The sequence below is a fragment of the Melanaphis sacchari genome, unplaced genomic scaffold (assembly GCF_002803265.2).
Source record: "Melanaphis sacchari strain LSU unplaced genomic scaffold, SCAv2.0 Contig23_pilon_pilon, whole genome shotgun sequence".
Lineage (NCBI taxonomy): Eukaryota > Metazoa > Arthropoda > Insecta > Hemiptera > Aphididae > Melanaphis > Melanaphis sacchari.
In genome coordinates, this window is record NW_020271114.1 from 4,629,137 (window position 1) to 4,656,255 (window position 27,119).

The 27,119-nt window shown below is 29.3% G+C and overlaps 1 protein-coding gene across 1 annotated transcript in view; it reads left to right on the forward strand.

Annotated features, from left to right (window-relative positions):
• Nucleotides 1-13,678, forward strand: part of LOC112594564 (dual oxidase) — a 46,434-nt gene extending 32,756 nt beyond the window's left edge. The window contains exons 3-22 of the mRNA XM_025339405.1: nt 4,956-5,117; nt 5,212-5,399; nt 5,736-5,940; nt 6,093-6,259; nt 6,383-6,619; nt 6,755-6,946; nt 7,045-7,295; nt 7,373-7,574; nt 8,007-8,336; nt 9,226-9,525; nt 10,149-10,277; nt 10,824-11,027; nt 11,104-11,249; nt 11,337-11,500; nt 11,606-11,980; nt 12,070-12,584; nt 12,693-12,857; nt 12,952-13,107; nt 13,200-13,328; nt 13,440-13,678. Coding sequence (XP_025195190.1) covers nt 4,956-5,117; nt 5,212-5,399; nt 5,736-5,940; nt 6,093-6,259; nt 6,383-6,619; nt 6,755-6,946; nt 7,045-7,295; nt 7,373-7,574; nt 8,007-8,336; nt 9,226-9,525; nt 10,149-10,277; nt 10,824-11,027; nt 11,104-11,249; nt 11,337-11,500; nt 11,606-11,980; nt 12,070-12,584; nt 12,693-12,857; nt 12,952-13,107; nt 13,200-13,328; nt 13,440-13,568 — 4,346 coding nt within the window. The 3' untranslated portion in view covers nt 13,569-13,678. The remainder of the gene's footprint in view (nt 1-4,955; nt 5,118-5,211; nt 5,400-5,735; nt 5,941-6,092; nt 6,260-6,382; nt 6,620-6,754; nt 6,947-7,044; nt 7,296-7,372; nt 7,575-8,006; nt 8,337-9,225; nt 9,526-10,148; nt 10,278-10,823; nt 11,028-11,103; nt 11,250-11,336; nt 11,501-11,605; nt 11,981-12,069; nt 12,585-12,692; nt 12,858-12,951; nt 13,108-13,199; nt 13,329-13,439) is intronic.
• The last annotated feature ends 13,441 nt before the right edge of the window (nt 13,679-27,119 follow it).

Consider the following 27,119-nt stretch of genomic DNA (forward strand, 5'->3'; position numbering starts at 1 on the left):
GCTAAGGTAATATTATAAGAGTTTAGTAGATTCACATCGATTGGCGAGTTATATAATACAATATCAAGTATGAACACGACGAGTGTACTTATAATAATATATTTAATATTTATAAACACAACAATACAGCGGGCGTAACAGCCGAGCACGTATATATAATAAGTAGGTATGCAGAGACGAGGGAGTGACGGCATATCTTATTAATTCGTAATACTTTTAAGTATAGCACATTATGTGCACGCAATGGAGTACGTATATGTATAACGATTAAGGTATTTAACGGAAAAGGAAAAAAATAAATCATTACATATATGCGTAGGTTAAGTGTAGTCGCCGCGGAGACTGTGATTGCTATTCATCTATATACATCATGTGTGCGTATTTATTGACGTATATATTGTATAGAGACTTTAACGCATATCCTGCATAATTCCAAATTCGTCAAACACGGTCAATTGTCACTCGTTCGTAATTATACACCGGCAATGATTGTAATTGGACACTGTCGACAATGACCACGGACAATAATGAAATTGTATGGATTGATATTATTTTGGATGAATTGATATATTATATCTAAGTAATTTTTGACAATGCCTAATGAATGTAAGAAATAATACTATACGATTTCAAAAAAAATGAATATTGGTTATAATATATGATCAATGATTTAAGCGCTCTTTTTACAACGTGATAACAAGAGTACATTTTTTTATATAAACTAAATGTATACTACTAAATTAAATCACATTTAAATTGATTTTTTACATGACAAACTATACTATAATATATATGTTATCCTTTTACTTCTCATCTGTTAATTTCAGCGGTTTTTAATTTTTTTTTTTTTTTTTATATCACAGAGTCTTCCTATCTTCAGCCAAAAAAAAAAAAAAAAAAGAAAGGTTAATCAACATCATACAATTCAATTAATAATATTTAATTTGATTTAATTTGGATAAATCCACGGAGTTATTAGATTATTGTTTTGTGGAGGCTTTTAAGGTTCGATAGAAACAATTTGAGAATCGCTATGACTTAATATTTATCGAATCTCACCTGTTACAACAGCTACGTAGATATATTTAATTATAAATTTTATGTAGAACGGTTCAGGCCATTATAATATAGGTAAGTTGTATAGTTAATTAATAATCATGTGCGTTAATATGACGATATTATATGTATAAATACATGTGTAAATATTATAAATCATTTTGTGGTACGGACGTTATACATAATATTTATATATTACAAAAGTAATAACATTTTAATATCAGGAAATATAAATCATCGTGCGTAGTTGCCGTCGTTGAAATGAAACGGAACTGCAATTGAAATACGCGAATATATACTTATATAATAAACTTACGATAGCAATATATAATAAATTAACATGTCTATAATAAATTATGATAAGTGGTCACGTGGAAGTTTTATCAAAGTAGAAAATCTATTTTGACGTTCGGGTGGTATAGAAAGAGCAGTTAACGAGTAACATCGATATTTATCTACTGTATAATATTATACCATACTAGTAATAATATATGACATTGTGAATAAATATCTACCTTAGAGACATTTCGATGTGCAGTGTAATTACGACATTAGCACTTTTATTTTTATTTTTTTTTATGTTTTATTTTCCTTCCAATTTTTTGTAAAAACGCGCCGACGCCTTGCAAGTAAATAGTTATAAGTTGAAATGTACTATGTTATCGAAATTACCTACCTACGCATGTCAAAAAATGTTTTATACTTTCCAAATCATGATTATTATTATTATTATTATTTTTTTTTTTTGGTATGATAAAATTATATACGTTTAGGTATTATTATTTTATATTGCTATATAATGTGGTTATTAACAGCATAATAATATTATTACCTACTACCAAGAGAATATATTCGGTAATTAGAAAACACATTCATCGAAAAATTTGATTATGAAATGTAAATTTATCAATATTAATTAGGTTTGATGAAATAAGGCAGACGTTTTTAAGTGCTGATATTTTTAATTTTCTAACTTGTTAGATACTAGATTGATATTTTAATGAGTGATTGTATATTTTTGTTTAGGTTAAAATGTACGTACCTAATTCATATTTATGTGTATAGAAAAATCTAAAATCCAGAAAAAAAGTCAACAATTTATACGATTCATTAAAATATTAAATGATAAAACAAACAACTTTTCATCCCATACGCGCACGGTTGGACGAAATATTATTTGTACCCACAATATTATATTATTGTGTATACTCACGTATGCACAATTATTTTAATCCATACGTGTAAACAGCAGATCGGGTGGATGCAACCTATTTAAATCCAATACAGGTCAATTAACCGCGAGTCCAATAAGCGCGGTGATACTGTAAATCATAATATGTTAACCCGGAGCTTTGGGAAAGGGATCGCAAATTTTCAACCGTCATCGCGCATAAATACATATTATAATATCTCGTCAGCCTTAGATATTAGACGGACAACAGAACGGTGACTTTGTTGTCCGTGAAATTTTTTTTCAATCTCCTCTGGACGGTCGCCCGCGGCCAAGTCGATACGACTGAAATCGGCCTCTTGCCTCGGACTTTGCGTAAGTCCCGATGGCCTCGGTCGACCGAATATTTCGTCTCATTATTATTGCTGTATGAGAAGCACAACAACCTGCACCGATAAACGTGTTTTTCGCACATCGGTCATTGTTTTCTTGTACTTATATTATGCGCCCGTGGCGCGTGCGCGTGTCGTAAAAAATATTGTCCTTTCGAAAAACTCAACACACCAACGTTAATGATTTAGACTTTTTCTGTATTTATTGTTATTATTCCCGAACACGACAGTTAATAGATTATGTTGTTTTATATTTTTTCGCAAATCGACCTTGTTTCGGATCTATCGAGTTTCGTCAGTGTCGCGCGCTCGATCGCGTGATGTTAATATACACACAGACCAAATATAATTTTTTCTATTTTTACAAATCGTTAAATTTTCATTGGTACGTCGTTTTAATGTAATGGGGGGGGGGGGAATAAAACAAATTGGTGTTTGAGTAATGACGTCTATGTATTTATTTTTTCTTAAGTTTTTTTTTTTTTTATAATATATCGCATGCAGAATGCGCACACCGCACACGTATACTATATAAGCTGTCCGAGGCTCAAGGACGGTCTATGCTTCTGGCATTACGCGCCCAAAAATATTTCCTCAAGGCAACCATACTTTTACCCTAAATATTTGTTTTTTCTATATACAGCACGTGATTCACACTTGGTGTGTTGTATATAAATAAACTTTATGTTGTATATAAAATATGAGTAAATAAATTCCATTGAATTACATTTCCTTGAAATGATGTAACGTTATAACGTGGAAAATGGACAATAAATAATCGTGCTCAACTCGCAAACGCAAACGCACCTAAACAACAAAACAAAACAAATGGATGGTATTATTTTCTCGTTTTTTTTTTCTTATTATTTCGCTTATAAATTAGTTGTGAGATCGTGAGATGGTTTGGCCTCCGTGGCTGTAAAACGAGTTGACATGAATTCATTCAAAGTATTTTCCTACGTATTATACATTTAACTACAGAGATGCGTACCTACTATACCTTATATACATGTTATATAGTTGTGTGCAAAACACTTTCGAAAACATAAAAACATATTGTACTAAAACATAAAAATTAAGTTTAAAATAACATACACTCAAACCATCTGTAGTAATAAGCATTATAAAAAACAACTTGACTATAGTCAAGCTGTAGCTCATAATGAGCTGGCTAAAAATAACGAGCCTATCATACAATTGAATTGTATATAATATGTGTGTATATATATATATGTATGTATGTCAATGAGTTGCATGCATTAAGAAACTTAGGTTTAATTGATAAATTGCTTTCCATAATATTTATGTGATATTCTCCGAATGCTATAATTGCACAATTATTCTATTGCTTTTAAAACCACGATCATAACCCAATGATCGAATAAGGCATAAGGTTAAAACGGGCACTTGAACTGGATCTCTCTTGTCATTTGCGCGCATTCTTTTGTCGCAACAGTTACATTATTCAGCTCAAGCAAACAATGGTCGGTTGATTTGCCGCGCCTTCGTTGTATGGTCGAATTTATGAATAGAACGGCCTCGGTAAAGTTGAGAACTAGAGTGTTTACCTTTTACAAACATTAATTATAATTCATTACATACCTGATGATGACTTTTTTTTACACAAAAATGTGTTAAAAAACTAAAGGCAGTATTTAACTATTTAAAAAAAATTCATTTTTAAAAAAATATTTTGAATAATTATAACTAATAAATAATTTTCTAATTACATAATTCTTCATAAGTTGAAGAGCCCATAGTGACAATTTGACTTTTTCAAGTTAAATTAAAATATAATATGTTTAATGTTTATCTTGTTAATAGAATATGAATAAGTTATAAGGTATAATTGTAGTTATAGTTAATTGATTAATTATTTTTTTGTTTAATCCATTGAAACTTTCTACCAACAGTAAATAATATTTTTAAATAAGCAAATAAAAATTCTTTTTTTTAATAATTTAGTTGATATAAATACATAATAGTATAAATCACTACGGCTAGTGTTCAATAAGAATTAATAACATAGGATTCATTTTAAACAAAATATTTAGTAATTATTTAAAAAAAAAAAAAAATAAAAAATTTAACAAGCATTATGTATTTATGTGCAACTGGAGTGGAAGTTGAAAAAAAAATTTAATTAAAATTATTATTATGATTCTCCATATTAACTTTTAAATTTCAAAAATTAAATAATTTGTTTGTTTATTATTAAATCACAGCTTAACGTTTTTAACGTTGACTCAACATAATTAACTCATATAAATGTTTTAAATTAATGTGCCAACATTGTTGCGTAAAATAATTCTCATCGCATTTTTTTATGTCAATAGATAGTCACATGACCAGGAAAACACCCGCCAGTTACTCCGATGGGGTATACATGATGGCTGGTGAAAACCGACCAAGCCCCAGAAAATTAAGCTCGTTGTTTATGAAAGGATCGGACGGTCTGTCGTCACTGAAGAACAGAACTGCAATTTTGGCGTTTTTTGGTAGGTACACAAAATAATAAGACCATATAATCAATGCCGGCGTAATAACGATTTTATAAAAATTAATTGTTTATCATGTTGATAATCGGCACAGGTCAAGTCGTGAGTTCCGAAATCGTAATGGGCAGCGAAAGTGGTTGTCCTATAGAAGTGCATCCAATTGAAATCGAAAAGTGTGACGAGATGTACGACCACGAGTGCGAAGGCGGTAAATCGATACCGTTCCACAGAGCTGGTTATGACCGGAACACCGGTCAAAGTCCAAACACGCCAAGACAACAGGTAACTTCAGAGTAATTAATACACATGTAATGTGTATACGTATTACGCTACATATGAAAATGAATTTTATTTCAATTGCAATCGCAGACCGTCCCTGTTTATATTAGATGCTAACATTATGAGTCATGATCTTAGATGGGGGTGCAATTAAATGATCGAATGCCCAATGCACGCACACAGTTATATATATACATTTTTTTTTTTATCATAAAGTTTTAGTAATTTATACTACTACCAGCGCTTTCTATCAATTATCATGGATCCGATTTTAATTCACAGGGTTGGTCTATGAGCTTAAGGTTTATTTTATGATTACAACGAAACCATCTATTTTAGATAAACCGTGTGACCAGCTGGATCGATGGAAGTTTTATCTACAGTACAAGTGAAGCATGGATAAACGCCATGAGGTCTTTTAAAAACGGTACGCTACTCAGCGAGCCCAGTAATGGATTTCCGGTGAGGAACACGATGCGTGTTCCTTTATTCAACAATCCTGTTCCCAATATTCTGCGGACGCTGAGCCCCGAGAGACTTTTCCGTAAGTGACTCATAATGGTTTTTCGACAATATTAACATATGGCATTGTATAATTAATTATACTGCATCATTTCATAAATCTTAATACACGTACTTTCTTACAAACGGCGTTTATAACCTATACCGATCGCGTGTATATATGTGTGCATATAGTATTGGGAGATCCTAGAAGCAATCAAAATCCAGCTCTGTTGTCGTTTGGGATACTGTTGTTCAAATGGCACAACGTGCTCGCCGACAGAGTCCAGCAAGACCACCCGGACTGGTCCGACGAAGAAGTGTTTCAGAAGGCTAGGCGGTTCGTGATAGCCACTTTGCAGGTATGCATTCTTGTGTACCTTCGCCGTACGCCGATCGTTATTTTTAACTTATAAGCCTACCACCGGATCGCTGAATACTTACAGTCTTATAGTTTAATTTATTATTCGCCTTCCTTTTTTTAGAACATCATTGCTTACGAATACATTCCCGCATTCTTGGGAACGGAGTTGCCAGAGTACACGGGCTACAAGTTAGACGTACATCCAGGTATCAGCCATGTGTTCCAATCGTCAGCTTTCCGGTTCGGACATACGATGATTCCGCCTGGCATATATCGGAGGGACGGAAAATGCAACTATCGGAAAACAGCTATGGGGAATCCGGCTCTGAGGCTATGCGCTTATTGGTGGGATTCCAGTGTGAGCATTTATATTGTAGTATACCTACCAAGAGTGTTGTAAATAACGTTTCGACGACTAGACACGTGAAAACAACTATACTCACATAACTATAAGTCGGATCGGAATGCGTATAATAACGTTTGCGTTGTGCAGGACGTGATGTCTGACAGTAGCGTTGAAGAATTCATGTTGGGCATGGCTTCGCAGCTAGCTGAGCGAGAAGACGCGGTTCTCTGTTCGGACGTCCGCGATAAACTGTTCGGGCCCAACGAATTTTCCCGGAGGGATCTCGGCGCACTCAACATAATGCGCGGCAGAGACAATGGGCTGGCAGATTACAATACGGTAGTGTTGGCGAAAGAGTGAAAGTGAAAGAGAGAACCACTCTTTTTAGCAGTTGCGTTATAAAAGTTGGTAATATTTATTATGGTGGCGTTTCCTAGATCAGAACGTATTTCGAACTGCCCCGAGTCGAAAAGTTCGAAGACATCAACGAGGAGCTGTTCCGGCGCCATCCCGATTTGGCGGAAAAATTGGAAAAAGCTTACGGCAGCGTAGACAATGTGGATTTATACATTGGGGGCATGTTGGAGTCGAAAGACGGTCCCGGTGAATTGTTTACCGCAATAATCGTGGACCAATTCGTTCGAATCAGAGAAGCCGATAGGTTCTGGTTCGAGAACGATAAAAACGAGTGAGTTCTACGGCCGTTTTTAGTGAATGAAAACGTGTCGTAAAATATACTGAACTATAGCACACTTGTATTTGCAGTATGTTCACGGACGAGGAGCTTGAATGGGTACGTTCGGTGACTCTGTGGGACGTAATAGTCAACAGCACAGATATAGAACCGGACATGATACAACGGGAAGTCTTCTTCTGGAACGAAGGAGATCCGTGTCCACAACCAGGTCAAATAGAACCGTCCACATTAGAACCGTGTTCGTATCTAAAAGGATTTGACTATTTTGAGGTAACGCCAAATATTAAATATTTTCAATTTTTTGATCACTATAAGTGTATTGTTTTATTATTATTATTATTATTATTACGTAACGTCTCACTGATTATTCTGATTTAATATGCGTTATAAACAACTATGCAAACTTAATTAACTTTTACAAGTAAGACATATTCAACTGATACGTAAAATAAATTAAATAAGGATTGATAATTTTATATATACATATTTAATTATAAAACCAGTTTTGATGCAAATTAAGAATATGTTTTATCGTATAATATTATTTAACTCAAGTAACATTACTAAAGTATAGGTGTTAATAATATCATCGTATTTCCATTAATCAAAGGAATATATATATTTTCGAGGATTGTTAATTACATACGAAATTATTATAATTCTTACAGTAAAATAATGAACTGTCACTTAAATTGTTTGCAGGGAAACGAATTAGCGTACATTTACGTTTGTATATTTTTGGGAGTCGTTCCACTCATTTGCGCTGGGGCCGGTTACGGTGTTGTAAAACTTCAGAACAAACGCAAGAGACACTTGAGAATGAAGCAAGAAGAAATGAAATCAGGAAATAAATCTAATGGCATAACAGTTGAGAAGATGTCGGTGAGAGAATGGTTGCATGCAAACCATAGACGTTTAGTAAAGGTGCGATTCGGTCCGCAAGAGGAAATGCACACAGTGGACCGAAAGGGAGAAAAGCTGAGATCGGTGAATTTCGCCAAATGTGACACGATAACCGTCGAAGAATCACAGGTAATAACGAGTACAAAATAATCTGTGTCAATCCTTTTGTATGTATAAAACGAGAACTCAAAACCGAAGGTGTTATCTTGAAATATCAAATTAATGATATTAAACTTTTATATCGTTTTTCACAGTGAATTAGTGAATTTTTTTTATAAATTAAGTTATTTTAAGTTAAGTTTTGAAATTTAGGTTTATTTAGGTTTGTCCAAAATTTGACGTAAAAAAATGAAACAATCATATTAAACCTATTTTTGTAAATTTTAATATTGATTAATAAATATAATTAATAAAAAATTACAGTAAAGGACTAGAACCCTTAAGATATTTATTTTTTTAATTTGACAGGACATTTTTTACTCCGAATTAAATGCATATTTCTAGAAACCTAATGTCGGTTATACAAAATATAATGGAATATGATGTAAACACAAAATAATTTAGTGTTATTATTATTTGTAACATTTTTGATTTAGTTATTAAATGTATAATGATTAAGAATATTGTATTGTCACGTTGTTATATTATGGTTGACAAAATTAATAAATGATAGTCATTTTTGGTTATTGCTTATGAGTTTTATTATACGTATAAAATTTATTAGTTTGAATACAATCTAATTCAAGAAATAAGAATCAATTAAACTTTCAAATTAAATTTTATACCAATTAAAAAATAAATTTATGAATTATGTTGATTTAAAACCTTATAAATGTTGATAACTTATTTAAAAATGACTCTTAATGATTGTTGATGGTTTTAAATTATAGCTAGAGCATTGATAAATAATTCTAAATGAATATAAAAAAATAAAAAGAGATTTTCAAAAAAAAAAAATTAGCAGCTTTTGATTCTGAGCCTACATAATACAAATAATATATTAATTTTTTATATACAGGTTGACGGCAGCAAAAAAAAACGTCCATTGGTTTTGATTAGGGTGCCGAAGGACCACGATCTGGTGCTCGAGTTCGATTCTGTCGGTGAGAGGCGAAAGTTCATCAACAAGTTCGAAGCATTTTTGAATTCGCATAAAAAACACTTAGTCACACTACAAGCACCTAGAGACTTCCTGCTGGCCCAAGCCGAAACGCGGGAGAGGAGACAAAAAAGACTAGAACACTTTTTCAGAGAAGCATACGCACTCACTTTCGGACTTCGACCCGGTGACCGAAGAAGAGGCGACGAAGACGGAGATGTAAATATAAAATATTTTAAATTATATTACTTAAAAGTATCCGAATCCAGAGTTCTATACTTTTTATAGTGTACAAGACTTCTGTATCTGTATAAAGTAAACCTTTACAAATTTTGCTTTAAACTGCTGTAAAATGATGATATGTATTCACTGATAATACATTATTTCACTAAACAAAAATTACAATACATTTATATATTTAAGTTTCATAATATTATTATAAAATATTTGGAAGATTATTATGTATTCGAATTTGGGAATCTAATCTATCGATAACTTGTTTAATGTGCTTTAAATTACACATAAAAAAATTAATTGATTCAAATCTAAATTATTAATTATCATAGACGATCGTCTATGTCAGTATAATAAATGATTTAATTTGGCAGTTATTAAATAATAATACTACCTAGTTATTATAGGAATATTCAACATAATATGTCCATTTAACATTGACTATGGAATTTTTATACAACGTATTGTATATGTCTATACGATAATGTAAGGTATACACTACCGTTACCAATAATGATTAATACCTGAATTCTGGAGAAAGATTCACCATTGTGTGAATCGACTCAGTTTATTGATAATAACTGAATTTTACTATTATGATTGTTCAGGTGGTCATGAGAACTTCATTATCGAAAGCCGAGTTCGCATCTGCGTTGGGTATGAAAGCAGACGCGGTGTTTGTCAGAATGATGTTCAACATCGTAGATAAAGACAGCGACGGGAGAATATCGTTCCAGGTTTGAACATTTTTATTCATATTATTTGTACTAAGTCTATAGTATAAAATGCTTCCACATAATATTTTACAAATCCATATACCTATAACGACCGTAATACAATATGACGGATCATATTATTTAGCTAATTTCAATAAATTTTTTTCATTTAGTTATGTCGGTATAGTCAATATTATTTTTTCATCAAAAATATTTAAATGTGATAGTTTTTAGTGATAAGTTATTTACTATAATAACTCTTGGATGCATAAAACTATAGCCACTAATTTATTAATTCATGAAATGCACAGTTAATTAATTAATTTAACGACCTATTTGTCCGTTTTTAAATAACCATTCAGTTTTTTCACGGTTTGATTAAAAACCAAATTATACACTTTATTATAATATTTATGAATAAATTATGATCATTGTTTCAAATGTTTAATATTTTACATTATTAATAAATTCATTAATATCATTGCTATTATTAAATTTATAATATTGCAAGTGAACTTTACACACCAATTTCGTCATTACTAACAGTTGAATACATTTTGTACATAGGAATTTTTGGATACTGTTGTTCTTTTTTCACGAGGTAAAACTGAAGACAAACTCCGAATAATATTCGATATGTGCGACAACGATCGAAATGGTGTCATTGACAAAGGAGAATTCTCCGAAATGTTAAGATCCTTAGTCGAGATCGCTAGGACTACTAGTTTGTCGGATGCTCACGTCACTGAACTGATTGATGGAATGTTCCAAGTACTGATAATAACTATAAAAATAAAAATTGTTATTATTTTTTTTATAAATAATCAATTAAATTCAATTTTCACAGAATGTAGGATTGTCGAATAAAGATTTCATGACGTATGCAGATTTTAAACTCATGATGAAAGAATACAAAGGCGATTTTGTTGCAATTGGATTGGATTGCAAAGGTGCAAAACAAAACTTTTTAGACACATCAACCAATGTTGCTCGGTAAAAATAATAATGAAAAAATGTTCTTTTTTACTAGTAAAAAAAAAAAATCAGCATATTGTATTCGTTTAATTTTTTCCATTGCAGAATGACCAGTTTTCACGTCGATCCATCACTCCACGAGGACAAGGGAAAAATCAAAAGTCGTATTGATTGCATTGTCACATATTTGGAAGAAAACAGACAAAACATATTTTATTTGTTTGTCTTCTACGTAATAACTATTGCATTGTTTGTTCACCAATTCATATGTAAGCGTTCCGATCATTTTAAAATTAGTTTTATTATTATTATTTTTTTTTTTTAATATAACTTTGCGTCCAAGTTAATATTCTGTTAACGAACCTATTTTTCAGATTATTCATTTTTGGCCGAACACACCGATCTTCGACATATAATGGGAGTTGGCATAGCGTTAACAAGAGGATCTGCGGCCTCGTTGTCATTCGGATATTGTTTATTATTGCTCACTATGTCGAGAAATCTGCTGACCAAGCTAAAAGACTTTTCCATACAACAGTATATACCACTGGACTCTCATATACCATTTCACAAAGTGATCGCTTGCACTGCATTCTTTTTTTCCATCATACACACCGTTGGTCATATAATAAATTTCTATCACGTATCCACTCAGCCATTAGAAAACCTCCACTGTTTGACGTCCGAAATACATTTTCCGTCGGATTATAAGCCGGGAATATCTTTCTGGCTCTTTAAGACGATTACGGGTACGTGAGCACAATAAAAATAAGTTGGTTAGCTACAGGATCGAAATCAAAATAGGAAACTTTAAAGTTTATTACCTATTTATTTTCAGGAGTCACTGGAGTGTGTTTGTTCGTGATAATGATTATCATATTTACGTTTGCGCATCCCATTATTCGGAAAAAAGCATACGTGTACTTCTGGTCCACTCACTGCCTATATGTGGCAATGTATGTACTCATGTTATTACATGGGCTAGCCAGGATAACCGGGCCGCCAAAATTCTGGAAATACTTCATCGGTCCGGGGATCATATTCATTTTAGACAAGGTGGTGAGTCTGAGGACTAAATATATGGCCTTGGACATATTAGAAACTGAATTGCTACCATCTGATGTACTCAAAATTAAGTTCTACCGTCCACCAAACTTTAAATACTTGTCAGGCCAATGGATACGTTTGAATTGTACTGCTCTGAAGTCTACAGAATATCATTCGTTCACGCTGACTTCGGCCCCGCACGAAAACTTCTTGTCCTGCCATATCAAGGCGCAAGGACATTGGACATGGAAACTGAGAAATTTCTTCGATCCCAGCAATATCAATCCTGAATTCCATCAGCCAAAGGTAACGCGATGGCTTTGCACATTACAATATTTTTGCATATAATAATATTAGGATGAACGGACATTGTTAAATATAAAAATTAATTTTTCTTTTTTGTCTCCTGCGCAGATACGTCTCGAAGGACCGTTTGGAGGTGGAAATCAAGACTGGTATAAGTTTGAAGTGGCGGTCATGGTCGGGGGAGGTATAGGTATCACTCCATACGCTTCTATCCTAAACGATTTGGTGTTCGGTACGTCGACAAACCGTTACTCAGGAGTTTCCTGTAAAAAAGTACGCACAATATTTTTGTTATAAGTAGAAGCATTTAAATTGTCTGATGATGTGAAAAATACTATATTTAATTTGTTAACATTTTTACTTTTAGGTCTACTTTTTGTGGATATGCCCTTCACACAAACACTTCGAATGGTTTATTGACGTGCTGCGAGACGTCGAGAAAAAAGACGTGACTAATGTTTTAGAAATACATATATTTATCACCCAATTCTTCCATAAGTTTGATTTACGAACTACTATGTTGGTGCGTATACACAATTTTTGAGCAGTAATCACACAACACGTAACATTTGCTAATATAGAATTTTTATGGTTTTTGTGTTATTCTTAAAATAGTACATTTGTGAAAACCACTTTCAACGACTGAGCAAAATGAGCATGTTTACCGGGCTGAAAGCAGTAAATCATTTTGGTAGACCGGACATGTCATCATTTTTGAAATTTGTTCAGAAGAAACATAGCTACGTAAGTTTATCGATTTTATCCATTACTATGATATATCACGCTTGATTATCTAATGACGGCAGTGATAATAATATTTATAATACAAAGATCATAATAATAATCGTATGACAGGTAAGCAAGATTGGAGTGTTCAGTTGCGGACCAAGGCCGCTGACCAAGAGTGTTATGACGGCGTGCGAAGAAGTAAATAAGGGCAGAAAGTTGCCATACTTTATTCATCACTTTGAGAACTTTGGATAAGCAGTAGTCATCTATTTTTACCCTTACGTTGTGATCTTTGGCCATTAAATTTTATTTTTAGGTGCCTTATTTCCTAATTATTAAAAAAACATTAAAATTTGTGTAAAATACTTTTTTTTTTATTATCATTACATTGTAGAGTTAATTTATTTACTATACATTTACCGTGAGTTGCGTCAAATTTTGTAAAATACAAATATAACCTATCGGTCATGTTTATTTCTGTGTATTTTTAAACGCAAATAATAATGAAGAGGATGTTTTCGACTTCATATACACGTTATGAAAAATTACATATTTATTTGTGTACGATTTATTTTACCACAGTTCTAATAAAAATTATAAATTATAAGACATTATTCCAAATCAGTAACTATCCCGAAGTATTTTTGATATCAAATTAATATTATTTAGCCAACCTGTTTCAATATGATGTAATTGTGTAGTTAAAACGCATACTTTTACGTCGTCCAAATATTTTTAAAATTATATATAATTTTACTTTTATACGTAGGGTACACGACGTTTTGACAATTACGCTTGTAGCTATTTAGTATTTATAGTATAATATTAATCATACACGTTCAACAGAAAAAGCAAACACCAAATGTGAACCCAAAGGTTTAAACATTTTATACAGTTTGGAAACAGGTATACTGACATAATTTTGGAATGATACCTATATTGGAAAGATTTAACTGTGTTAGTAAAAAAATTGCAGAGAGTTTAAATTGATTTAACAACAGTTTTGTCATTGTACAAATCATCAACACATATTATTGAAAATTTATGGAATACCTACTTTTTTCTTGGTCATTATGTGCCTATAAAAGTATAAAAAATTAATATTTGATGTCTATGGATTATGGCGTGAATTTAGTAATTTTATTTAAAATAAATCGTGTGGTCTTGGAAAAATAATAACATTTTTATGTTTTTGACGTTTTGTCAATTATTATCATTATAAAAATCGTATTACATATATACGTATCCCTAGCCACTTCACATGGCAAATTTCAAATTTTTTTTTAGAAAATATTTAGCATGTAATTAGCTTGTATTTGCAAGCTAACTTTTGTATGCTTTTTAATTAAGCGTGGTATAAAAAATAGGGTGGGGTTATAGACACGTGTCTCCGACCCCCCCCCACATACATACATCAAGAGAGCACTTATTTTCAAAATTTTTTCCAGGACAATAACTAGCATGTAAATAATATGTATTTGTGCAATTGATTCCGCTACTCTAACTTCTTCCGTTGGTTCACGAAATCCATTTTCCCAAACTCGCACGTGTCCTTAGCCTTCTCCCCACTACTCGAAATACTTGCAATTCCAATCGAGTTCATCATTAAAAAATACTGGAAATAAGAATCTCATTATATCTTGGTTCAAATATTATCTATTCAACAAGTAATTGTGTGCAAGTTTCCTCACCAACACTAACACAGTTTATACGTTAAAAAATTTAGTTATAAGTTAAAATGATTAACATTATTGTAATTTGTAACAGGTTAATGCCCAACCCCAATTTTTTGAAAACAAGAAACGATAATTTCTTAATAAGTTTTATATGTTTTTATAAATATTATTTTATTAATATTTTACAACTTTGCATTGAATTAAATTAGAATATAAATTATAAAATGATTTATGTAGGTAAATAAAAAAGTTAAGCCATAATGTATATTATTATACATTAGTATCGTTTTTTAAAATTAAAAACCACTGATTCTCTACCCATAAACCACGTGTATAAAAATAAAAATAATACTGAAATTAAGATTTTTTCATTAAGTACACAGTATTATAAATATGAAATTATTTATAAGTTGTTATATCGCCGTTTTTAATCTAAACAAAGTTTCTTGAAATTTCCTTCAATCCTTTCATTGCAAAACATCAACTTCTACGTTTTATTAGTTCTTCGTGCATTCTTTCTGTAATATATAAACGTTTCTATGAATACAAAATGTTTAAAAAATTTAAATATTTTCAAAATGTTCCATGTACATTGTATAATAAAAGTACGGAAAGTACAAAGCACGTATAGGAACATATTTTATACACAAATAAATTTAATTTAAATGTACAAATGACAAAGATATATTATTTTGTTAATAATTTGAAAAGCACTAAAGACCAAATTCAGCCATATTCTCAGTTTTACCACCCCGTTCGTTTGGAAGGATATCAATTGGGTATAAGATAAGTAGTTGTGTGCAAGTTTCCTCACCACCTTAGCACATTCAACGGAATCATTAGATGCCGTTTAAAAACATGAGGTATTGCACATGGCGCGTTTTTTTTATTGTGGTATCCCCGTTAAGGCCTAGTCCACACACCTACAAATAAAACGTAATTAGGGTGATAGTAACAGAGTCAGTGACGGCATAGGTGAGGTGGAGGGTAATGGTGATAGCAATAGTTGTAGTGGCAATGATAATATTTATGATGACTGATAAAGTGATAACAATGTGATGAGGATAATGAAAAGGTACCAAAATCTAAGTAATTTACTTACATATTACTTATGATACTTACGATTTGCAATTTTGATTTTGTATGACTTACTAACATTTTTATATTGATATCTGTATTTCAAATGACAGTAATTTTAATATATGTTAGTTCTCAAAAAAAAATTGCTATAAATCGTCTATTTGACCCAAAACCATCACTCCTTTGCTTATTACTTCCAGATTGGTTTTTTTTTAGGTTTTCTAAAAATTTAATAAACAGTTATTATTTATGATAAATTAACAAATATTAAATGCACTGTAATATGCAATTAATATAAACTCAATACTACATTATACCTATATTTTTCTTCATTATACATTATTCAAATTGCAATTTTCAAATGCTATAATAATGGATCAATATAATAAGTGATCATATCATTTTAAAAACTTTCAATTTTTTCATTCACAATATAATTTTTACCTAAGAAAAAACGAGAATTTTTATGCAAATCAAATTTTTAATAAATTTTATTTTATTTTTGATTTAACTCGAAAAATAATTTACTAATTTGTTCTTCCCATATTTTCTTCTCTTTTAGATTTCCATTCTTCGTAAATAGTAGAATATTTAATGAAAACGTGTGATGACTTTTGTATCCACGTAACAGAAGATAAGTATGCTTCCCACACTTCTTTAGGTAGTATAGTATACATGGATAAGTCGCATGCGACCGCAGACAAATATTTCACAGTTACAGTCATCTCTTGCATAAATGTAGTAGTAGCATACAACATATAATTATCGAGATCCAAAAATTCTTCAGAAGTTTTTGGCTCGGTAAAAGCACGTCTGACCATTTCGTTGAATTTATTATTCACACTAAGAAATTAGGACAATTTTACAGTTCATAATATATTACAATAGATAGTAATTTAATAGTAAATATCCCAATGAACGAAAAATAATTATTAATCCTATGTATCTATTGACCTATATATGTTCTAGCTAATAAAATATTTATTAAATAGATATTTATAATTAAAATAATACATCATCATATACCTTTCATGATCAATATTGTATTTAATAACGGCGTGCTCGACAATCCGATTCATATAATTTGTGGCTAAATCGTATATGTGATTTTTAATTTCACTCTGATCAATACTGTACAAAATATACTTTATAGTATATTATTAATTTTAAAATAATAATTTAAACACTCAATACTTACTTAACCAGTTCAAACTCAATATATTCTGGTAGTTTTTTAGACATGTTTTTAAAACAGTGAAAAAAACCTAGCATTTCTATTAGTTCCTCATATGTGTGATTCTCTTGTAGATATATTGAAAATTTTTTAGGCTGTTCTTCATTTACAATTTTATTAAAATCAACTTCTGCAAAAAGTCCATATTATGATAAATTAAATTATAATATCGTCTACTTAGACTAGGAAATCATACCCAGCTTTTCTAAATAAGTCACCAAAAATGTATACATCAAATTTAACTTCTCTTCTAAAGTGGCTTTTGCTTCCAATAAATATTGACTATAACGATTAATTGAAATAAATTGAGTAGGTCTTGTAACACGATCGTAAAAGGTTTCTAAAGACGGTAATTCACTGAATGCAGTATTTATCTAAATTAAATAAGACTATATAAATAATGCAATATTATATAATATTATATTAGTGACTTAGATCCTAGATTTTTTTGATTTTTAAAAAAGTTTGATTTCTTTAATAATATTACGTATTAATAATATATTATATTCTATAATTATGTAAGCAGAATTGGCTTTTTTTTATTGATTTATTGTAGTCCAATGTTAGGTTAATCTTATTAAAAATAACTATTTCTAAATTCAAAAATCAATTTTAAACACAGCTATTTGAATAATATTTTGAAGTAAAATACTAAATCTTTTTGAATAGTGCATATTTTTGTTCAAAGGTAAATTAAGATGTATATAAAATGAATAAACGTAAAAATAAGAGAATAAAAAATTTTAAGTTAAATATAGCTTAAGATTTAATTAAAAAAATTGAATAATTGGAGTACAGGTCTAAAGGATTATTTCTTATACTTACAAGTGCTGAAAATACAATCATCTACCAGCGACAAAAATATGTTTTAAAAATAAAAATAATTTAAGTTCATAAAATCGATAGAAATAAATTTTAAAATACATACTAAATTCAAAACTAAGCAAAATTGTTCAATAATTTCTCCCACGCTAGGTGTACTAATACATTTCGAACCCGCAAAATGTAACTTAATATTTAGTTTTGGTGTTGTTTCTAAATTTCCAAATGATTGTACTACACAATCCAATGATTGTAAAATTATTCGCTCAATCTGTAAAATAATAATCATAAAAAAAAAAAATTAACATAGATCATCATTTATCTTTTCAACGCACTATCATTTTTAAAAACTATATTTTAATGTTTCTATAAATATAAGAAATTTAAAAGTACCTATACAGTAGAGTCTTGATAGTCCAGACCCCCCTCCGGGACGGTATAAGTCCATTTGTTAAAAAAATTACTGACTTCTATACTACTATATTAAGTTCTATTATTATACACATTTTTTTTTTCTAATTCATTATGTTAAAGTTATTTATTATTTTTGTAATAAAAGCAATTAATATAAAGGCGGGGGAATAAAAAATAAAAATCTTTAACATTTGAGTAGGTAATTTTGAAAACCTTACGGTAACCCGAACGATGCTCAGTCTGAATTCGTTCGGGCTATTAAGGCTTTAATGTAGTTAAATTTAAAAATGTTATACTTTTCAATTTATAATTTATGATTGATAATTATTAAGTAATAACTATATCATATTATTATACTAAAAATAAATAAATATAAAGATTATTGAAAATAAAAAATTGCAAGGTAAAACTTTAAATTATTTACTTTAATTTTAATTATTTAAGAAAATAATAAATTAAATACTTTTTATTCTACGACAATAAACATAAAAATCAGTTTCTAATACCTACACAAAAAGTATGATTTTACTGTTATTGCCTATTGGTTATTTTAGCGCGCGTATTTTTTCGGACAGTCTACTGTAGATGTTTGGTAATAATACAAAAATATTTGTTTCATGTATAAATAATACCTAGTTATGAACTAAATTTATAACAATTGAAATAGATGTTTTATTATAATTTATATAAATTTATAACGTACTATTAAACTAATTGTATTCGTAATGCATTTAAGAAACTCCGGTATTTCCTTCAACGCGATGCCTTTTGTTGCTGTTTTCTTCTTAAACAAAATATTTTTAATTTCTTCATACCAATTATTATACAAATCTGAGCATCGTTCTTGGAAGTTGTATTTTAAAACTGTTATTACATCACCAAGGTCTTGATAAATGTTGTTAAATCTAAAAAAAATAATCCGAAATCTAAAAATTTTATCTATTACAGTGATCCTAAAAATTGTTAACTATTCATTACTGTATACCTATGGTAATGAAAAATATACAGCCTACCTAAATATATCTACATCAATTATTGTCGCAGACACCCTGTGCTTTTTAAGATATCGAATCTTGATTAATGTTGGATGATGATGTATGTTTAAACGCTTTTCTAAGAGCTTTTTAATTTTTAAAAATAACGGATAATTTTCGGTTTTTCCTCCTAGACTGCAAAATTTAAAATATTACCTTTTAAAGTTGAATTAACAAAAAACAATGATAATTAATAACTCACGCTCTAGTTAGTGATTTTGTAAGCATATTTTTGGGTTCATTTTTTAAGTTCGGAATCGGTAATATAATATTATCAACGTAAAACTGCTTAGCATTGATAATGTAGTGGGCTTTGATTTCCTCAATCAAAATTTCCAAAATGTTGTTTTTCTTCCAACGCACTGACCCTGATTTCTAACAAAGTAATCAATTATTGAATATTATATATAGAAGTATATAAATATGTTTATGTGGATTATTATACTGGTGGTATAATATAAAAATCTAATTCAATGTTCCTATCTCTAATATTTTTTAGGATAATTAACATAAGTGTACCACTTATCGTATGTTTTAAAGAAATGTACGTAAGTTTATTACGTTAGCAAAATTGTTTTAGAGGAATTTACAATATTTTATGAAATTTTATATTTGCCCGAAAAAATTAAGTTTATTATAGGTACTTTAACTATATTCTTTATCCACGACTTTTGCAACGGAACGGGTTCTACAGACTCGGCACATCTTAATAAGTGTAAGTGATAATAATTCTCGGGTAAATCTTCGTCTTGGTGATCGTTTAACTGGGTTTCTTTAACTATTGAAAAATAATAGTTCATCTCTCTTATAGCACGTTCACTCCTAAGCACAATGCACATTAAAGAAAACAGTAGATTAAGTAATTAACTCCGATGTTTTATCATTAACAAATTTAATTTACATACCTTTCATCTAGAATTATTTTATTAAGCTCGCTCATGATGAATATATAATGTGTACACTCTAAGTATATTATATTATACCGTATAATATGCATAAAAAATATTATGTTATTTATGTAGGTACCAATGTTACTATAGTACCGTATAACCGTCCGTACGTACGTCCATTATTAGTAGCCAGCTATATTTATAATATCGTACAATTTATCTTAATAATATAAATACCTATATAATATTGAACGTAAATAATTATTCATTGTTATAATGTAATACATTATTATTACTTGTATGCCAATTGGCTATGTATACATACAAGCTTATCGTTGGGTTAGTCGACTGTTCTGCGATAGTACGTCTTAGACTCTTAGTTGAGTAAATTTCATGATCCTTTATTTCACTCTCGATTATCCTTTGTACGATGGATCAGTTATACCTGATGACCAATTAATACATATATATTAAAGTGATTTTAAGACAAGCGATTAAAGTGCCCACTTCTGGCATTTACATCTTATTCAAAATTTCGTAGTTACTGTCATTATAACTTATAATAATATTTTTTTTTATTAAACTTGGTACGAAAATGGTAAGCCTAATAATTTTTGGTTTTGTGGACTTTTTTTTACTAAAACATTTCTTACTGGAGCTATGCAAAATTTCGCTCGTCGCTACACTATACCTATTGATCAATTGTGTTTTGATTTTGAAATACAACATTCTGATCGAATAAATGCAATTCCCGAAGATGGAGTTTATTGTTATGGTTTATTTGTTGATGGTGCTCGTTGGGATAGATATAGGTATATTCATATTAAATCTTTAATTTTAATATATACCCTTGTAAATATTATTTTACGTTTACCTTTATGCAATTTATGCAATTGTTGGGGTTTATTTTATTCTAGAACTGTATAATAAATAGTAATTGATAATTAATACTCAATAATCTATAGTTTAATATAATAATACAATTTAATGTACAAATGATGATCAACACAATTAAATTTAATAAAGTATTGCGTTTTACTAAAATATATTTGTTTTCATTATAGCATGGTACTAGAAGAACCGTTTCCAAAAGTATTAACAGACGTGTTACCATTAGTATGGTTCATACCTACGAGAAAAAACAAAAGAAAGGAACAAAATAGATATGTATGTCCTGTGTATAAGATTTCAGAGAGAAAAGGTATATTATCTACAACTGGTCATTCTACCAATTACGTTCTTCCAATCCTTCTAGACACCAATAAAAAGGCCTCTCATTGGGTATACCGCGGAGTAGTACTACTCTGCCAATTGAATGATTAAAACAGTATATTTTCACTTAAAGTGATGTTTATTAATGTCTAATATTTCATTATTTGATGATATACTAAATAAATAAATATAATAATAAACTAATGATTTATTTACCATAATTTCTACTTTAAATACCATCAAATACAGTTATTGGCGTTTTACATCAGTGGCTATAATAATAATATAATAAACATTAGCTACATTTACTTTAAATACATTTTAATTGGTATAAAATATAAAAAGCACAAGCTATGTTAATTTGTAAAATGTTTATGAATGTTTAAAAGACTCATACAATGTGATAACTCCATGATAATATTGTTTAATAATTCCTTAATACGTAATAAAGCATAACAATGTATTGTTGATCAGAATTCAGAATATAAATGCAAATAATTTAAAAGTGAATGAAGCACATCATAACCATTTCTTTATTATGCTATTTAAACTATACATTTTTATAACGAGTTAACTGTCTAACAATGGTATTCATTGGGTAATGCAAGTTTGTACCTATATTTGCGCCACCAGAAATTTTTTTTTATATATATTTATAATTTCCATTTTCAAAGGTCTTCATTTGTTTATTTCAGAAGTTATACAAAATTATAATTATTGTAGTACAATTTTTTTTTTTATTATTATTAATAATTATATATCTACGTCATTATTGCCTATGTTGTAGAATCCGTGAATTAAATTCGCAGGTATTCTATGCACATTGCTAAGGTCTAATATTATATTTATCGATAGCTAATATCATAAAACAAGTAGGTACTTAAATCCATGACAAATTAGATAGGTAGGTATCATCACAGTTTTTTAATACACATCCCCTGTTTAAATATTTCCTCACTTTGCCTTTATTGTAGTTCCCGCTTCTTATTGGCTGATATTATTATTGTTGTGTAAATACAAAATGTTCTCAATTCATTGAATATCCACAGAATAATCAAAATAAAAAAATTATCATTTTTTATCTAAAAAATGTTATCATCATAATTCGTAAATTGCTACCTACCTAATTTATTCTGTGTACCTACTTAACTATTAACTAATTAACCTAATCAACGAAAAATAGATCCTATGTCTTCATATACTAATAAACTGTTTAAATATAATCAATTTAAAAATTATTTGTTAACAATAATATACGTTATTCTTATGATTATGTGTTTTACTTAAATAAGATAACCTTGATCTCTAATATTTATATTGCACACCTCAGTCGAGTCCCCGAAACCTCGTTAATAAATACATAACTTGACCAGTAGGGAATGCAAGGTCCGCTAGCACCCGGTGAGGAGAGGACGTTACAGATATATTTCGACATGAAAAACTCCCACTCTCTTGTAGCAGGACACGTACGTCCATTACGATAGAACTGATCGAATTTTCTACAAGTAAGTGAACTTTGACTTTTACGGGAGATGTCGGCTGGTATTTTTCTTGATTTTAGTTTCTAGTAGACTCATTTTTTTTTTAGTTTAAATATCTCATTTATACCAAATTTCAATTGAAATTTCTTTTTTTTTTTTATACAGCATGCGTATGCAAGTTTTTATAAGATTTTAATGTTTCAGTAATATAAAATTAATGATCACATTTTACTACACTGTTGTTTACATTCAATTTGAATATTATAAAGATATAGACCATTACTATATTATAAACTATCAGTTGCCATATTTACACATAATTTACCATAGGATAAGATGAAATATTAATTCATTTTATCATTACTATGAATACGAATTGAACATTTAAAAATCGATGATTTATTACTTCTCAAAAACTAAACAAAGTTAGATTTGGGGAATTTAAAATTATAAATATAACCATAAATATATTATGTAAATATAAATGTATATATCAATAGTATCTAAATTAAAAAAAAAAAACTTATAGGTACGTAAAAACTATCAAAATTATTAAATTAATATTGAAAAAAATATTTTATACATTGTTTAATATTATACACACTTACGTATGTATTATAATGTTTATGTCACTTAAAACAATTATTAATTGCAGATTAATGTTAAATCATGTATCTAGAATATTGGATTACATTTGGTTACAAAGTGGTTATAAAATTTTGTGAAAATTTCGAATCAATCGAATCATTTTGAAGAGTACCGGGGTGCTTTATTGACGTTATAAAAACACCCAGAATTAAAGTTTGGAATTCTGAACTTCCTTGTAAGTTACAAAAAAGTTATTGTGGTTACATTTCGTTACATAGTGATTAAATAATTTTGTGAAATTTTAGTGTAAAATTTCATAATTTGGGGTCCTGGAGTGATGGATCTCTTATCGGGCGGTGGTAAACTCTCCCGATTTTATGGTAAACTCTCTCGATTTTTAAAAATAGTAAACTCTCCCGGGTCAACTTTATAGTTACCTGTAGGAAGTATGTAAGCTCTCCCAAGTTTTTTTAAATGTTATTGCTACACTACGAGTTGGCTACATTGCAAAGATTGGACTTCAATATCATCATCAACTTCAAAAACAACAAACGCTTGTGAGTCGTTCCATTCGCATTTAAATTCATATTTCTCAACTACTCATCTATCTTTTTTATATTCATTAATGCTCTAACGGATTTTCAAACTGAAATATACGTTAAAATTCAAAGTTGCAATAAATTAAATCGAGTAAAAATATTTATACAAACAATAAAGAAAAAAATATATCCCAAAAAATATTAGATTATAAAAAAAAATAAAATAGATTCCCTAATTTTTTTAAAATCTGTATGTTCTTATTATCAAAAACAATGATTTTAACATTTTTACGTATATTTTGTATTTGTAACTTATATTATTATTATTATTATTGAATATTTTTAAAAGAAACTTAAATGTATATTGGATTTTTTTAAATTTTATTTTTTATTGTATTTTGACTATAATATCATGTTCATAGCAGCTAAAGACATTAATTTATATTGTTATTATTATTATATATGATTGACTATTTTTAAACGCAACTTAAATGTATATTAAATTAATTTTATGATTTTTACTAGACCCGGGAGAGTTTACATGTTTCCGTCAGGTAGTACTGGAGTAGACCCGGGAGAGTGTACCATCGAGAGAATTTACAATCGCCCCTCTCATCACATACAACTTTGTATACTCCCGTAATTCGATCTCAAAATCGTGACTTGAAAATTTTGCCAAATCGTCTTTTAACCATTCTAATTCACATCATTAAATCTGCGGCTTATTATACCAAATCAACTTGTTCTATTAATTAAATGATAATTTTTCCAAAAGGATTTTTTTACTATCTTACATTCTAAACATAAATCTAATACTGTACAATTATTTTCTGTTTCTATAATCATATTATAAGCAGGCTCCAAATGACCGCTTGACGATAAGTAGGTCTAATACTTAACTAAATAAATAAAAACTTCTTACAATATAATATGGAATAAAATATACTCACATGATTGGAATTTCATATTAAATATAAGTATTTGTTCTCGTTTCAAATTATCGGATGAGATATTCATGCAGGAACAGTTAAACGCAAAGTGAATTAAATTCAAAATGGGCTTGGGTTAAACCCTATGATTTCTAAAGACATCACATCTACGTATAATGACCATTGTACGTCTATGTTTAATAACCATTCAAAGAGTCCTTTGAAAAATAGATACCGTCATACCATAAGGCATAAATCTTACGTTATTACTAACATCAGGTACTTGAGAATTGTTCAATTTTATTAATAAAAAAAAATATAAATTTGAACGATAATAATATTATTTTATTAAATATTTTTCAAGATATTAAGCTAAATTTCTTATCCTGTTAAATATAAATCGCGCTGAATCAAAATCAAAATATGTTAATGTAGTTATTGCAATCATTATCCAATTCATTTGTTTGTTTTCTCTTATTTGTTCAGACTCTATCACTTCAATTCTCCGAAGACCATATAATAATATTGCATCATCACATAATATTGGATATATGTCAACAGATTCTATTTTCAAAGCCCAATAATTCATAAAAGGACATCTGTATCTATAACAAAATTACTGATATTAGTAAATCTCCTCATATTATTCGAAATTTTTTTTTTTTTAATTTTTTTTTAAAGCTTATTATGATCTCATCTTCCGGAATCGATCGACCATAATGATAAACATGCATAACCATTATTCTTAATTCGATATTTATTGGTCGCAAAAGTGTTCTCACACGGCTTCTTTTAGGAAAATATTTGTAAAACGGATAGAAGCTGTATTATTTTCAGGTGACTCATCATCTCTATAAATTAAAATGAATACATAAACCGATTAATTTAACATTAAAATGTTATCACTTACTCAGGTGAAACGAATCTTGGAGGTGTTGGTAAGTGATTATCGTCACGAATACGATCCATATCTCAATTTTATAATTAAATAATCCAACACTAAACACGGATTTTAGCAATATAATTTTTTTAAATTCGGCTAGGAATGCTATTTATACTTCTTATATCCTATTATTATTTAAAGTATTGTATTTGTTTAAGTATACATTATAAGTGAATTCAATAAATGATTATAGTAATTTTCTACCTGTATTGCTTCAATGATATGTTAATGCATTGAATTTATTATGGGAGTATAGATTGGGTAGTGTTTTAAATAAATGTGAAATTTAATAATCAGTAATATAAAATAGAACAGATTACTTATACGATGTGGGAACCTATCCTTGTTCCAAGGTGAAAAGAAATATAATCCTGGAACATAATGTGTTGGAAATTGCAAACCTGAGAAAAAGTCTAATGAAGATGAAGACGATGTAATAAATATTACATCAATTGAAATTACGGACAACGAATTCAAGGGCCATAGTTTTTGGTTTGTGTTGTAAGCATGATGGCGTTTTTAAGAGACTTTTTTTTAAGTTGAAAAGCATGATTGAAATACCTACCTTACTAAATAAATTTGAAAATGATACTATAACTATATATTATTCCGATAAATGACGTGCGTATTTTACTATTTAAATATTTTAAATTAACATGATGCGAGTTTATCCATAAAATCGTTAATCATTCAGAAAATTTTACTGGCTCAATTAACTGGTTTTAAAACACGAGCTATAGAAACTCTTTGGAAACACGTCAAAAATAAATACAATATCAAAAAACACGCGGAGCGACTTACTTAGGTATTACTAGGGCCCGGATTTATATGCATTTACATGTTTTTTTCTGAATAGTCCAAAAAATAGCTAGGTAAGCTACAAGTTTGATTTGAAATCAATAGATCCTAAATATAATATGATTTTATAATTATTTTGTATATTTTTGCATATTTCTGTTTTTTA